The 14,952-nt window shown below is 39.3% G+C and overlaps 1 protein-coding gene across 1 annotated transcript in view; it reads left to right on the forward strand.

Moving 5' to 3' along the window:
* Positions 1-14,952, forward strand: part of SNTB2 (syntrophin beta 2) — a 99,337-nt gene that overhangs the window by 59,302 nt on the left and 25,083 nt on the right. Inside the window, exon 4 of the mRNA XM_067718893.1 lies at positions 733-875. Within this exon, the coding sequence (XP_067574994.1) occupies positions 733-875 (143 nt within the window). The remainder of the gene's footprint in view (positions 1-732; positions 876-14,952) is intronic.

Genomic DNA, 14,952 nt, shown 5'->3' on the forward strand with positions numbered 1-14,952 from the left:
TAAACCATCATAGAGATAACTGAGTTTTATGCAATTAAATGCAATGGTACACTTGAAACTGAAACATAAACTTCCTGAACTATAATGGGGAACTCTTTGAAAATAGTTTATATCAACGTTTTCCAAAATACAGCATAATTGGTCATATCGGCGTTTAAAAAAGATAAAATAGAAATTAGCGGAGTACGTTGCACAAAGTATAGGAATTGTGTTGTTTTGGAAATTTTTAAATTCAATATTTATATGTATGTGTTGAGTTGCAATGTAAAATGTATTTCTTATTGTAGGTCTTGATCAAAAATATTTGAAAAACAATGATGTTTATATTATACAGACTCATTTGGTAATAGTTTCTATCCTGTACTTAGAAGATGTTACTCCCACATCAGACATATTAAAACTATTATCATTTTGAACAGAGTGCTATGTATTTGATTAGAATTGGTGATAATTAGTTATTGTGGAATAGGGATAAAACTGTGTCATATCATTAGAAAATGTCTGTAACTCACTCAGGGAGAGCTTTCTCAAACTACACAATCCACCTCACACCTCCCAGTGGAGAATCCCTGCCAGTGGGAAGGAACCTGATGGGATGTTTCCTTTTCCTCACATCTGTTAGGAAGGGGAAACAGAATAGAGACCCACTATCTTAGGCCATCACTGAAGGAACTTTTACAGTTACAGATCATTATAGTTAGCTCTACTTTCTGGATTTCACCAATGTAACAGGCAAAACTAGATGGTGGAAGACAACAGTGGAGACCTGTCCTCATGGCTGTGACTGAGAAGGATTTGCTGCTTTATGACTGTATGCCGTGGACAAGGGATGCCTGGGCATCACCGTGTCATAGCTACCCTCTTGTTGCCACAAGGTAAGACTAAAGACAAAAAAAAAAATGTCTATCCTCCTCTAAATCTACTAAAGAATTTCAAAATTAATTCTATTATCTTTTAGGTGGCTAAAATAACATTTAAGTAGTTGATGTAGTTGATTTAGACAAAAACTTTTCTTTCACAACCTTATTGATTATTTTGCAGCTCCTAGCTCAGAATAAATGGTTTCTGTCACTGGTATTTTTGTGTGTATATTTTAAGATGTTGAAGTAGCTTTCTAACTGCTCTTTCCGACTTGCTTAGTCATGAAGATAAGTAAATAGTGGGGTTTTTTTCCTTTACTTTATTGACTGTGACTAGAAAACCACTGAAATAGTGGCAGCATTTTGACTGAGTGATGAAATCATTTAAACAAGACTGTGGTACCGTGGATAAACCACACAACTCAGCCAAAACGTTCTTCAACTTCTCTTTCTAGTATAAGAGTACATAATTTTGATTCCATCAAATAAACATTTATTTGACCTGAAGCAACAGGATGTTTCTAGCATGTCCAATGTGCGGAGCTGGAAGGGAAAAGAATAGAGAAATTAGATTTGGGGACCAAGATGTCTTAAGAAATTACTAGGAAGTAGTTATCTAGTGTGAAACTAGAAAACATGTTCACGTTCGGTGTTATTTGGGCTTAAAAAGAACCAGGTTTTGGGCTTCCCTGGTGGCGCAGTGGTTTAGAGTCCGCCTGCCGATGCAGGGGACATGGGTTCGTGCCCCGGTCCGGGAAGATCCCACATGCCGCGGAGCGGCTGGGCCTGTGAGCCATGGCCGCTGAGCCTGCGCGTCCGGAGCCTGTGCTCTGCAACGGGAGAGGCCACAACAGTGAGAGGCCCGCGTACCGCAAAAAAAAAAAAAAAAAAAAAGGGAGCCCCAGAGAAAATACTTGGTAGTCAGAAAGGCTAAATGGTGGAGCCATCTGGTATGTCCCATGGGCAACAGTATGGGGGCTCCTGCTTTCAGCAGACAGAGAGTCACGTGAAGCAGAGTATTCTTCTATTCCAGGAAGGCTTCTATGTTATGTAGGATTTCCTTCAATTTGCCAAGTTCCCTTACATATATCACTCTTTTTATAAAAATATAATTTCCACATAGCTTTTCAGGAGTTTCTGTGTAATTTAGAGCTGGAGCCCTTAGATCACAGAATAGAGATAAAGGATTTATTGAGCCTCAGAGTTAGGGAAGTGTGCCCTCATTAATTCCTTCAGGACATAATGGTCCTTCAGAAAGACTGAATTTAACCATCAGTTTCTCTGGTTCTATTTATTTTTAAAATTCTCACTAAATTATAACCTCCTTGAGGTCAAGAACTATGACTTAGCTCAGCATTTCCCATAATGCTTTGTGTATAGTAGACCTTCAATAAATCTTAGTTGAAATAAATTCTGTTACTTAAATTACAGTTTCTGTCTTAGTTATATTGGGAACATGACAGGAATTGTAACAAAACATGTAGACATGTCTCAGTAGATATAATTAGAGCAATTAAATTTATATTTTCTAAAGAGTTAGAGCTTATGAATATGACTGTCCAGATCTCTTAAGCTTAAATTTTATGGAAGAGGCTTATGCTCTAGTTATGATCATAGAATGCAAGGAGGGTAGCTATATCCTTAGACATTTCCTTTACTGGGTGTTTTACTGGAGGGATGGAGCAGAAACCTATGACATCCCCTAGATGAGCCTTTGTTCAATATAGAAATTACAATCTCATAAACAAATAATTTCTGGACATTGACTAGACTGGACCTAGACCACCAAGGTACTTTTGTACTAAACAAGGAAATGGGGTGGTTGTGTGGGTACTCTCAGTGTGGTATTAATTTGCAACTAAGGAAAAGATATAAATAAGATTTAAAACTCGTAGAAAAAAAATACAGGAGTAGATCTTAATGGTCTTGGCTTAGGCAGAGCCTTCTTAGATACAACACCAAAGCACAAGCAACAAGAGAATAAATAAATAAATTGGACTTAATCAAAGTTAAAAACTTTTTTGCTTCATATGTCACCATTAAGAAAGTGAAAAAACCCACAGAATGGGAGAAAATATTTGCAAATCATATATCTAATCTGGGACTTGTATCTAGAAAATATAAAGAACTCTTACAACTCAATAATAAAAAGATAAATTACCCAATTAAAAAATGGGAAAAGGATCTGAGTAAACGTTTGTTCAAAGAAGATATGCAAATGACCGATAAGCACATGAAAAGGTGCTCGGCATAATTAGCCATCAGGGACTTGGAAATTGAAACCACAATGAACTATCACTTCCCACCCACTAGGATGGCTATAATTAAAAAGATAGTATGCAAGAGTAGACTAGGATGTAGGAGAAAATAGAACCTCATACACTACTGGTGGGAGTGTAAAATGGTGCAGTTGATGTGGAAAAATCTGAAAGTTCCCGAAAAGGATAAACATAGTCACTGTATGACCCAGCAATTCCACTTCTAGGTTGTATATCCAAGAGAAATGAAAAATGTCCACACAAAAATTTATTCATGAAAGTTCATAACAGCATCATTCATGACACCTAAACACTGGAAACAATCCAAGTGTCCATCAGCTGATGAACAGATAAACAAAATGTGGCATATCCATACAATGGAATTTTTTTTTTTTTTTTTTTTTTTTTGCGGTACACGGGCCTCTCACTGTTGTGGCCTCTCCCGTTGCAGAGCACAGGCTCCGGACGCACAGGCTCAGCGGCCATGGCTCACAGGCCCAGCCGCTCTGCGGCATGTGGGATCTTCCCGGACCGGGGCACGAACCCATGTCCCCTGCATCGGCAGGCAGACTCTCAACCACTGCGCCACCAGGGAAGCCCATACAATGGAATATTATTCAGCAAAAAAATAAAAAATGTTCTGATACACACTGCAGCATGGATGAACCTTGAAAACATTATATTAAGTGAAAGGAGCCAGATGCAAAAGACCACATATTGTATGATTCCATTTATATGAAATGTCCAGAATAGGCAAATCTATACAGACAGAAAGTAGATTTGTTGTTGCCAGGGTTTTTTTTGGCGGGGGAGCGGGGAGGGAGTTGGGAGAAATAGGGAGTGACTGCTAGTGGGTATAGGGATTCTTTTTAGGATAATGAAAATGTGCTAAGATTGTGCTGATGGTTGCAAAACTCTCATTATACTAAAGTCCATTGAACTATGTACACTTTTAAGTGGTAAAGTATATGGTATGTGAATTATATCTCAGTAAAGCTGTTATAAATAAAACAAACCCCAAAAGCCAACAAGATTTAATAGAAGGGAATAAGACCAATCCTTAAACTGAGTTTGAGCTCCTAATAGCTACTTATATTAGGTAATTGGGAGCATTGTTACTTAATCTTTCTATGCCACAGACTTTTCATTTGTTAAGTGGACCCTAATGAGATAGAGGGGGTGTGAGTATTAAAATGAGTCAATACTTTTAAAATGCCTACAGTGGTACCTGACACATTGTAGGCGCTTAAGTAAGTGTTAGCTTCTTTAATTATAATAATTATTTATTATTAAGTGAAAATATGTCAAGGAAGAATTTGTGTAAAAAGTATAATTGGTTTTTTGACATTGTTAAAAGAAGAGCTTAGCTCTAAACCAACAGTTTTTATGAGTAGTGAAAGTTTCATATTAAATGTGAGGAATTCAGATATATATTTGTTTTTGTTTTTGTTTTTTATTATTTATTGGCTGCATTGGGTCTTTGTTGCTGCGCGTGGGCTTTCTCTAGCTGCGGCGAGTGGAGGCTACTCTTCATTTCGGTGCGTGGGCTTCTCATTGTGGTGGCTTCTCGTTGCGGAGCACGGGCTCTAGGCACGCGGGCTTTAGTAGTTGTGGCACACGGTCTCAGTAGTTGTGGCTCAAGGGCTCTAGAGCGCAGGCTCAGTAGTTGTAGCGCACTGGGCTTAGTTGCTCTGCGACATGTGGGATCTTCCCAGACCAGGGCTCGAACCGTTGTCCCCTGCATTGGCAGGCAAATTCTTAACCATTGCACCACCAGGGAAGTCCCTCTTAATACGTTTAATTAGTTAATGAAACAGCAAGGATTCTTCACTCCTTGCCCAGGAAGTACTGGTGGATTAGGAGCAAAAGTGACAGGCAGATGAGAGGTTTAGTTTTTCCATGTGGCTGTGTTGGCCAAATGGAATTGGTTGAAGTCACTTCTTGATAGAATTAAGGGGGCTTAATCATCCTCTGCCTCCTAGAGGGGTTAGAGTATCGCCACTGAAAGAGACCAGAGGAGAAACCCAGACCAGAAGGTATCCAGTAAAGAGAGGCAAAGCCAGAAAGTGGTGTGCTTATGTCTTTTTAGTGTGGAGGAAAGAGGCAGTTTGAGATACATGTGAGTAATGAGAAAGGGCTGAATGTTCACTTTCACTAATTCTAATACTTTGGAACATGTTCTTATGAGTGGATGACATACACACACACACAAGGGTAACAAACATATAGAGAAGGAAAAGATTAAGGACCTTAATGATCCAATAGCAAAGGTAGATAGTCCCTGATAAATTAAGAATTAATTGCAGTTCAAAAATCAAAGAAGGGAACTTCCCTGGTGGTGCAGTGGTTAAGAATCCGCCTGCCAGTGCAGGCGACATGGGTTCGAGCCCTGGTCCACGAAGATCCCACATGCTGCAGAGCAACTAAGCCTGTGTGCCACAACTACTGAGCCTGTGCTCTAGAGCCCGTGCTTCACAACAAGAGAAGCCACCGCTCGCTGCAACTAGAGTAAGCCCGCGCGCAGCAACGAAGACCCAGTGCAGCCAAAAGTAAATAAATAAAATAAGTAAATTTAAAAAAAATCAAAGAAGGGCTTCCCTGGTGATGCAGTGGTTAAGAATCCACCTGCCAATGCAGGGGACACGGGTTCGAGCCCTTGTCCAGGAAGATCCCACATGCTGCAGCCAACTAAGCCCGTGTGCCACAACTACTGAGCCTGCTCTCTAGAGCCCATGGGCCACAACTACTGAACCCGCGTGCCACAGCTATTGAAGCCCACACACATAGAGCCCGTACTCCGCAACAGGAGAAGTCACCGCAATGAGAAGCCTGCGCACCTCAGCGGAGAGTAGCCCCTGCTCGCCACAATTAGAGAAAGCCTGCGCCCAGCAATGAAGACCCAACACAGCCAAAAATAAATAAAATAAATTTTAAAAATCAAAGAACACTGTTAGGGTAATATAAATTAACATGAGTTAACCATTTATATTGGCTTGCACATTTATAGATTCTTGGAAACCAAAAGCGTGTGTGTGTGTTTACTTAATAGCTGATATTTCGGGATGGTTGAGGAATTAAGTAAAAACATGAAAGTGATATATGAAGAGGATTTTTATTTTATTTTTATTTTACACATTTCTTGAGGTTAAAGCCAGGTACAGGATACAGGTAGAAAAATAGATATAGGTGCCGTGGATTTTGCAGGATGTGAATTTTGTAGTCTTTTCCTATAATCTTTCTTTGACTGGAAAAGAAAACGATCCAGAGAAAGTGTGGCTACTTTATGATGTGGAAAATTGAGTGGTGTTGTGCTTATGGGACTTAACAGGGTAAAAGCTGCTGAAACACCTTTGCATGAGCTCATCTGGCCTCCCCACTAAGGGGGCCTTTTGGCAGTGTGTTCTAACCAACTGCTGTGCAGCAAGAGTCCTGCAGCTGGTTTGAATTAGATTCCCTCTGCCAAATATTTCATAATCAAATCTGTAGGAAAAATTCTCCTGGACTTTCTATTTTTTAATGTCTGATTTGGGATTAGCAATCAAACTGAATATGGTAGAATACACCCTGTCACTTTCCTCATACTTTGTCTTACTTGGATCATATGTGGAGTAATTTTGAAACTTATTTAACTCTTCCAGAGATAGCTAATGTGTAATTGGCATGTTGGTTCTACAGGGATCAGCCCAGGGAGGTGGTTCTCAAATTATACTTTCATGGACCTCTGGGGATTCCTTCTTCAGGGGGTCTGTAAGTTCAAAACTATTTTCACAGTAATACTAAGATGTTGTTTGCTTTTTTCATTGTTGACATTTGCACTGAGGGTTGGTAAAATTGCTGGTACCTTAGCATGAATCAAGGCAGTTGGCACCAAACTGTATGGACTTGCAGGGAGAAAACATACCAGTTTAACCTCAAAATGTCTTTGTTGAAGCAGTAAAAATTACTAGTTTATTTAATCTCAACCCTTGAGTATTCATCTTGTTAATAATCTGTGAGATGAAGTGGGAAGTGCTCAGAGTCCACTTCTGCTGCATACTGAGGTATGAGAGTTGCTGCAGAGGAAAGCATGTGTGGTTGAGCTGCAAGCTGAACCAGCGGGTTTTTTCATGCAACACCATTTTTTCACTTGAAAAAACAACTGGCTGACACACTGTGGCTGGTCAGACTTGGGTATTTGTTAGACATTTTTTTTCCTAAAATAACCAAAATGAATTTGTCATTTAAGGAAAACACTGATGGTATTTGTTAACAATTATAAATTTCTAGCTTTCAAACAAAAATTAGAATTCTGGAAAACTAGTATCTGTCTCTGTGAGTTTGATAGCTTCCCAATACTTAAAGACTTGTCTGATGAGATCATTGGTGATACTAGCAAATGTGACTTTTTGATATAATAAAATGCTTTTAACATTTGGAAAATGTGCATAACTCAATGAAAAAATATATTCCAAATGACCAATACATGATGCTACAAAATCATGCAAGGGTAAGAAAGATCTATTCAAGCTGCAAGAGAGACCAAAGGATTTTTAATGTAACAGGATATGAAAACTTTATTGATAAGTTTTCAGATACTACATTGCAACTAACCTTTAAGAATCCGCTGTTGAGTTTTGGTTTGGTAGACAGAAAGATAACCACAATTATCTGAAAAGGCTATAAATACTCCTTCCTTGTCCAACTGCCTAGCTGTGTGAGGCTTGGCATACTTAGCAGAATGCAGAAGCACATATAAGAATTCAGCTCTCTTTTATTGTGCTGGATATTAAAGAGATTTGCAAAAAATTTAAAACAATGCTACTCTTCACATTAATGTTTTGTTGTTGTTTGGGAAAATATTATTTTAATAAAAATAAGTTATTTATATTAACATCTAACCGGTTTGTTATTTTTTATTTTTAAATGAATTAATATTTTAAAAATTTCTCAGGGCTTCCCTGGTGGCGCAGTGGTTGAGAGTTCGCCTGCCGATGCAGGGGACACGGGTTCGTGCCCTGGTCCGGGAAGATCCCACATGCCGCGGAGCGGCTAGGCCCGTGAGCCATGGCCGCTGAGCCTGCGCGTCCGGAGCCTGTGCTCCGCAACGGGAGAGGCCACAAGAGTGAGAGGCCCGCGTACCGCAAAAAAAAAAAAAAAAAATTCTCAGTTTTAATTTCTCATTATAGTAAATATCAATAAATATAATCCATATGAAGAAAAGTATTTTGGAGTACTCAGTAGTTTTTAAACACTTTTTTAAAAAAATAAATTACTTTATTTATTTTTATTTTTGGCTGCGTTGGGTCTTTGTTGCTAAGCGTGGGCTCTCTCCAGTTGCAGCGAGCAGGGGCTACTCTTCATTGGGGAGCGAGGGCTTCTCATTGTGGTGGCTTCTCTTGTTGGGAGCATGGGCTCTAGGTGCGCGGGCTTCAGTAGTTGTGGCACATGGGCTCCGCAGTTGTGACTAGCGGGCTCTAGAGCACAGGCTCAGTAGTTGTGGTGCACGGACTTAGTTGCTCCGCGGCATGTGGGATCTTCCCGGACCAGGGCTTGAACCCGTGTCTCCTGTATTGGCAGGAGGATTCCTAACCACTGTGCCACCAGGGAAGCCCCCTCAGTTTTTAAGAGTGTTGAAGTGTCCTCAACAAAGGGTCCTCCTTTGTTGAAGACCAAAAAGTTGGCAAACCATTAGTTTTGTGCTTCTTAACTGTGGCTACACATTTGAATCATCTGGAGAACTTATAGTAAAATAAGGTTGACTGGGCCCCACCCTAGACCAGTTAAATCTGAATGTTTGAGGATGGGAGCCAGACATCAGTAATATTTAAAAGCTGTGCACCAGGTGATTCTAGTGTAGAGCCAGGGTTGAGAACTATAGTAATTAACTTGGCTAAACCAGTTGGTAGATTAGAAGAAACTGCCTTTTCCTTGAGAGACACAGGCTTGTCTTTTATCTGAACCAGTAGTGACTCCCTGGCAATGAAAGGAAATGTGAAGGAGCATCCATTTACTCTTAGATGTCATCTGCTCAGGTTACTGCTAGAGGAGTAAAGGAAGGAACCAGCAAATTTGTAGAAAAATATTACAGGTATACAGCCTACAATGAAGCTAAGAAGAAGCCATTTTATTTATTTATCTTTGGTATACATTTCTCATCCAAGTTTTTAAAAATCCTATGTGGAAAACATTATCTGCTGAGTGATTCCTTATAGTGAGGTAGTGTGTTCTGTTATACTGATCTACTTCGACTTGTTAAAAATAGGGAAAATATTTTTGGAAGAAGTGAATAAATTAAACTATATTAAGTGGTTGTCATGAAACAAAGTGTTGAATAGTTTAATGACTTTAAAGAGAACTGCTTTCTCCTCTTCTTTCCATATGTATACTTCACTGTTACTTTTTTAGCAGCTTTATTGTGATATAAGTCACATACCATACAGTTCACCCATTTAAAGTAGAAAGTTTAATGGTTTTTAATATGTTCAAAGAGTTACAATCAATATTAGGACACTTTCATCACCCCAAAAAGAAACTCCTTACCCGTTAGTAGTCACTCTTCATTTTCCCCTCCCCCAGGCCTAAGCAACCACAAATCTACTTTCTGGCTCTGTAGATTTGGCCTATTCTGAACATTGCATATATGTGGGATCATGTTACATAGCCCTTTATGTGTGACTTCTTTCACTTTGTGTAATGTTTTCAAGGTTTATCCACGTTGGAGCACGTGTCACAACTTCATTCCTTTTCAAGGCTTAATGATATTCCATTGTATGGATATAGCACATTCATCAGTTGATGGCCATTTGAGTTATTTCCACTTTTTTGACTAGACTGTTATGAATAATGCTGCTATAACACTCAGGTACAACTTTTTGTGTGAAGATATGGTTTTTTTGTTTTTTTGGCTATGTTGGGTCTTCATTGCTGTGCGTGGACTTTCTCTAGTTGTGGTGAGCGGTGCATGGGCTTCTCATTGCGGTGGCTTCTCTTGTAGCGGAGCATGAGCTCTAGGCGAGCAGGCTTCAGTAGTTGTGGCACGTGGACTCAGTAGTTGTGGCACGTAGGCTCAGTAGTTGTGGCTCACGGGCTCTAGAGCGCAGGCTCAGCAGTTGTGGAGCTCGGGCTTAGTTGCTCCGCAGCATGTGGGATCTTCCCAGACCAGGGCTCAAACCCATGTCCCCTGCACTGGCAGGAGGATTTTTAACCACTGCACCACCAGGGAAGTCCCTCTTTTCACTTTCTTGATAGTGTCATCTGAAGCACAGAAGTTTTTAATTTTGATGAAGTCCAATTTATCAGCCTTATATCGCTTGCATTTTTTGTGTTATATCTAAGAAGGCTTTCCCTAATCCAATGTCACAAAGACTTAATCCTATGTTCTCTTCTAAAAGTTTTATAGTTTTAGCTCTACATTTCATTCTTTTATACAAATGAAGTCAGTTTTTGTATATGGTGTGAAGTAGTGGTCAAACTTTATTCTTTTGCATATGAAAATCCAATTATCACAGTACCATTTATTGAAAAGACTTCTTTCTCCATTGAAGTCCCTTGACATCCTTGTCAAAAATCAGTTGATCATAAATGTGAGGGTTTATTTCTGGACTCTCAATTTTATAGTTTAGTGGTAAGTTTTGAAATCAGAAGTGTGAGTCCTCTAACTTTGTTCTTTTTCAAGATTATTTTGGCAATTCAGAATCCCTGGCATTTACCTATGGATTTTAGGGTCAGTTTGTCAATTTCTGCAAACAAACAAACAAAAAAAGATGAAATTCTGATAGGCATTTCATTGACTCTGTAGATCAATCTAGGGAGTATTGCCATCTTAAAAATATTGTCTTCCGATCCATGATACAGGGTATCTTTTTATTTATTTAGGTTTTCTTTTATTTCTTTCAGCAATGTTTTTTAGTTTTCAGAATACAAGTTTTATACTTCTTTCACTAAATTTATTCTTAAGTAGTATTAAATTTTAATGCTATTGTAAATGAATTTTCTTAATTTTCTTTTTGGATTGTTCATTGCTAGTGTATTCCATCAATACACTGATTTTTATATCTTGATCTTATATCCTACAATCTTGCTCAACTTGTTTATTATTCTAATAGGTTTTTAGTAGATTCCTTAGGACTTTCTATGTACAAGATCATGTCATCTGCAAACAAGGGATAGTTTTTACCACTTCCTTTCCATTCTAGGTGCCTTTTATTTCATTTTCTTGCCTAATTGCTCTGGCCAGACTCGCCAGTAAAATATTTATTTATTTATTTATGTAGCTTTTTTTTTTTTTTTTGCGGTACGCGGGCCTCTCACTGTTGTGGCCTCTCCCGTTGTGGAGCACAGGCTCCGGACGCGCAGGCTCAGCGGCCATGGCTCACAGGCTCAGCTGCTCCGCAGCATGTGGGATCTTCCCAGACTGGGGCACAAACCCGTGTCCCCTGCATTAGCAGGTGGACTCTCAACCACTGCGTCACCAGGGAAGCCCTGTATGTATCGTTTTGACTGTGCTCTGCAGCTTGCAGGATCTTAGTTCCCCAACCAGGGATTGAACCCAGGCCACAGCAGTGAAAGTGCTGAGTCCTAACCAGTGGACCGCCACAGAATTCCCTCCAGTACAATTTTTTTTTCAATTTATTTTTGGCTGTATTGGGTCTTAGTTGCTGCTCACGGGCTTTCTCTAGTTGCAGCGAGTGGGAGCTACTCTCTGTTGCGATGCGCGTGCTTCTCATTGCAGTGGCTTCTCTTACTGCCGAGCACAGACTTGAGGCGCACAGGCCTCAGTAGTTGTGGCTCGTGGGCTCTAGAGCGCAAGCTCAGTAGTTGTGGCACACAGGCTTAGTTGCTCCGCGGCATGTGGGATCTTCCTGGACCAGGGCTCGAACATGTTTCCCTGCATTGGCAGGCAAATTCTTACCCACTGCACCACCAGGGACGTCCGCAGTACAATTTTTAATAGAAGTAGCGTAAGCAGGCATCCTTGTCTTTTTCCTGTTCTTAGGGGGAAAACATTGAATCTTTTACCATTAAGTATGATGTTAGCTGTGGGTTTTTTTTAATAGATAAACTGATATCCAGGTGAGGAAGTTCCCTTCTATTTTCATCCTGGAAAGGTTTTGGATTTGTTAAAATGTTTTTTCCATGTCTATTACAGTGATCATGTGGGTTCTGTCCTTTAGTCTATTTATATGGTTTTACTTATCAATTTATCAGTCAATTTAAAAATAATTTTTTAAATCAAATTAATTTGTAAGTCAATTACAATATCGATTTTTGGATATTAAACCAACCTTGCACTTCTGAGATAAATCTTATTTGGTCATGCTGGATTCAATTTGCTAATAATTTGATGGGGATTGGCCTCATAGAAAGAGTTGGGAGGTATTCCCACCTCTTCTATTTTTTTGGAAGACTTTATAAAGAATTGGCATTGATTCTTCTTTAAATATTTGGTAGAATTCATTAGCAAAGCCATCTGGGATTAAGATTTTCTTTGTTGCAAGTTTTTCACTGTTAGTTGAAGGGATTTTTAAAATATGTTTTAAACCAGTGGTCCCCAACCTTTTTGGCACCAGGGACTGGTTTTGTGGAAGACATTTTTCCATGGACTGGGTGGGGGTGGGCGGGGTGGGGATGGTTAAGGTGGTAATGCAAGCAATGAGGAATGAGTGGCACATGAAGCTCTGTTCTTTCCCTTTTATCTGAAAATAGTTTTTAGTTCATGAATGTCACATTTCTTAGCTTTGATCTTGAAACCCTGTTCTCATGAACATCTCATGGGGAAGAATATGTATGACATATGATAGAAACTCTAAGGGTCTTTCTTGCTTATGTTTCCCAATGTTTTTTCTCTTCTCTACTTTTTTTCATTGCTGTCCCATACTTGATTTGAATCTTCTCCCTAAAATGCTTAGCTCAATCTCTCATTTTCTTACATCTAAAAGTATTTCAAGGGGCGTTATTACTTATCCCCCCCTAAATGAGTTGGAACTCACTTTTTTTTTGGCCACACTGTGCAGTCTATGGGATCTTAGTTCCCCAACCAGGGATTGAACCCACGCCACAGCAGTGAAAGTGCTGAGTCCTAACCACTGGATCGCCAGGGGGTTCCTAGACCTCACTTAAAAAAAAAAAAAAAATTATTTATTTATTTGGTTGCACTGGGTCTTAGTTGTGGCAGGCAGCCTCCTTAGTTGTGGCAGGCAGGCTCCTTAGTTGGGGCAGGCGGGCTCCTTAGTTGCAGCAGGCAGGCTCCTTAGTTACAGCTCACCAGCTCCTTAGTTGCGGCATGAGGGCTCCTTAGTTGTGGCATGCAAACTCTTAGTTGTGGCATGCATGTGGGATCTAGTTCCCTGATCAGGGATTGAACCCAGGCCCCCTGCATTGGGAGTGTGGAGTCTTATCCACTGTGCAACCAGGGAAGTCCCTAGAACTCACTTTTTAAAGTAAAAAGATGGCACATCATTTTTTTTTTTAATGTAGTAGAGTAGTATCATATTTTAAGTGAATGGGAGTCAAGAGTTGTAACCAAGTAGTTCCAAAGTTTTCTTTTTATGGCTGAATAATATTCCATTGTATGGATGTACCACATTTTGTTTATCCACTTATCAGTTGATGGACATTTGGACTATTTCTACTTTTTGGCTATTATGAATAATACTGCTATGAACACTTGTGAACAAATTTTTATACTAATAGATGTTTTTATTTCTCCTGGGTGTATACCTAGGAGTGGGATTGTTGGATCATATGGTAACATTTTTAACTTTTGGAGGAACCAGTCAATTTTTTAAAAAAATCACTGTGAAATTATAAATTTAATATCCATTGTAGTTTGACCTTGTTGATGCTCAAAAATGGTCCTATCTTTAGCCAGTGGTAGCTCTTCAGGTGGACTTCTCAGCCTTTTTGACAGGACTTTTATATAAAAGTGTTTGAGAATTGCCATATTATCCATTATGATACAATACTCTGGACTTAACTTGTGTATTTTCTGCTCTAGATCTGACATTTTCCAAGAAGCCTCACTTTTTTTTTTTTTTTTTGAGGGGATGGAGGTTCAATTTGGGCACTAACTACATTTGTTGCTATTGGATTAGTTATTGTTTATAGGCCTTTGTTGATGGACAGAGGTAGGAAGTATGTATAAGTGTATATATATACATATATATATATATTTTTAAACATAAAATACATCGTTGAGTTCACACTGATACTCCATTTCAAGTTTGAGACTACAGTGTAATCACTTAACGTCTTCTATCTTACATCTGGTTTTCCTTTTTCCCATATCCAGAATTGCAGATCTTAAGGACACCAGAGATGATCACATTAGAACATCCCATAATTGCTCATTTGCTTTATCCCACGTTACATATCAGAATAGTGCTACTATTATTACTACTACAACATTATCACCAACAGTATAATTACTGAAAGTAATTGAAAAAAATTTTTTGCAGCTCCTTTTTTTGTACTTTTTTAGTGGTTTCTCCTGCTTCTGTCAGTTCTCCACTAAACTCCCTGTCCGCACTTTCTTATTCCCCTTTGTTGATCTCTACTTATCTTACAGATTTCTTTTTTCTTTTCTTTTTTTTTTGGCCCGCACCATGCCAAAAGAAAAAAAAGGGATCTTAGTTCCCTGACCAGAGATTGAACCTCGGGCCCCCTGCATTGGAAACGCAGAGTCTTAACCACTGGACCGCCAGGGAAGTCCCCTGGATTTCTAAACATTGGCTTATTTCAGGGCTCAGATCTCTTCTCTATCAACTACCCTGTCCTTCTGGTGATTGTATCTGATACCATAGCTTGAAATATCTCTTTTACACTGACAACTCCCAAATTTATATCTCCAGACAGAA

This window comes from Pseudorca crassidens, chromosome 20 (genome assembly GCF_039906515.1).
Source record: "Pseudorca crassidens isolate mPseCra1 chromosome 20, mPseCra1.hap1, whole genome shotgun sequence".
In the NCBI taxonomy this organism is placed as follows: domain Eukaryota; kingdom Metazoa; phylum Chordata; class Mammalia; order Artiodactyla; family Delphinidae; genus Pseudorca; species Pseudorca crassidens.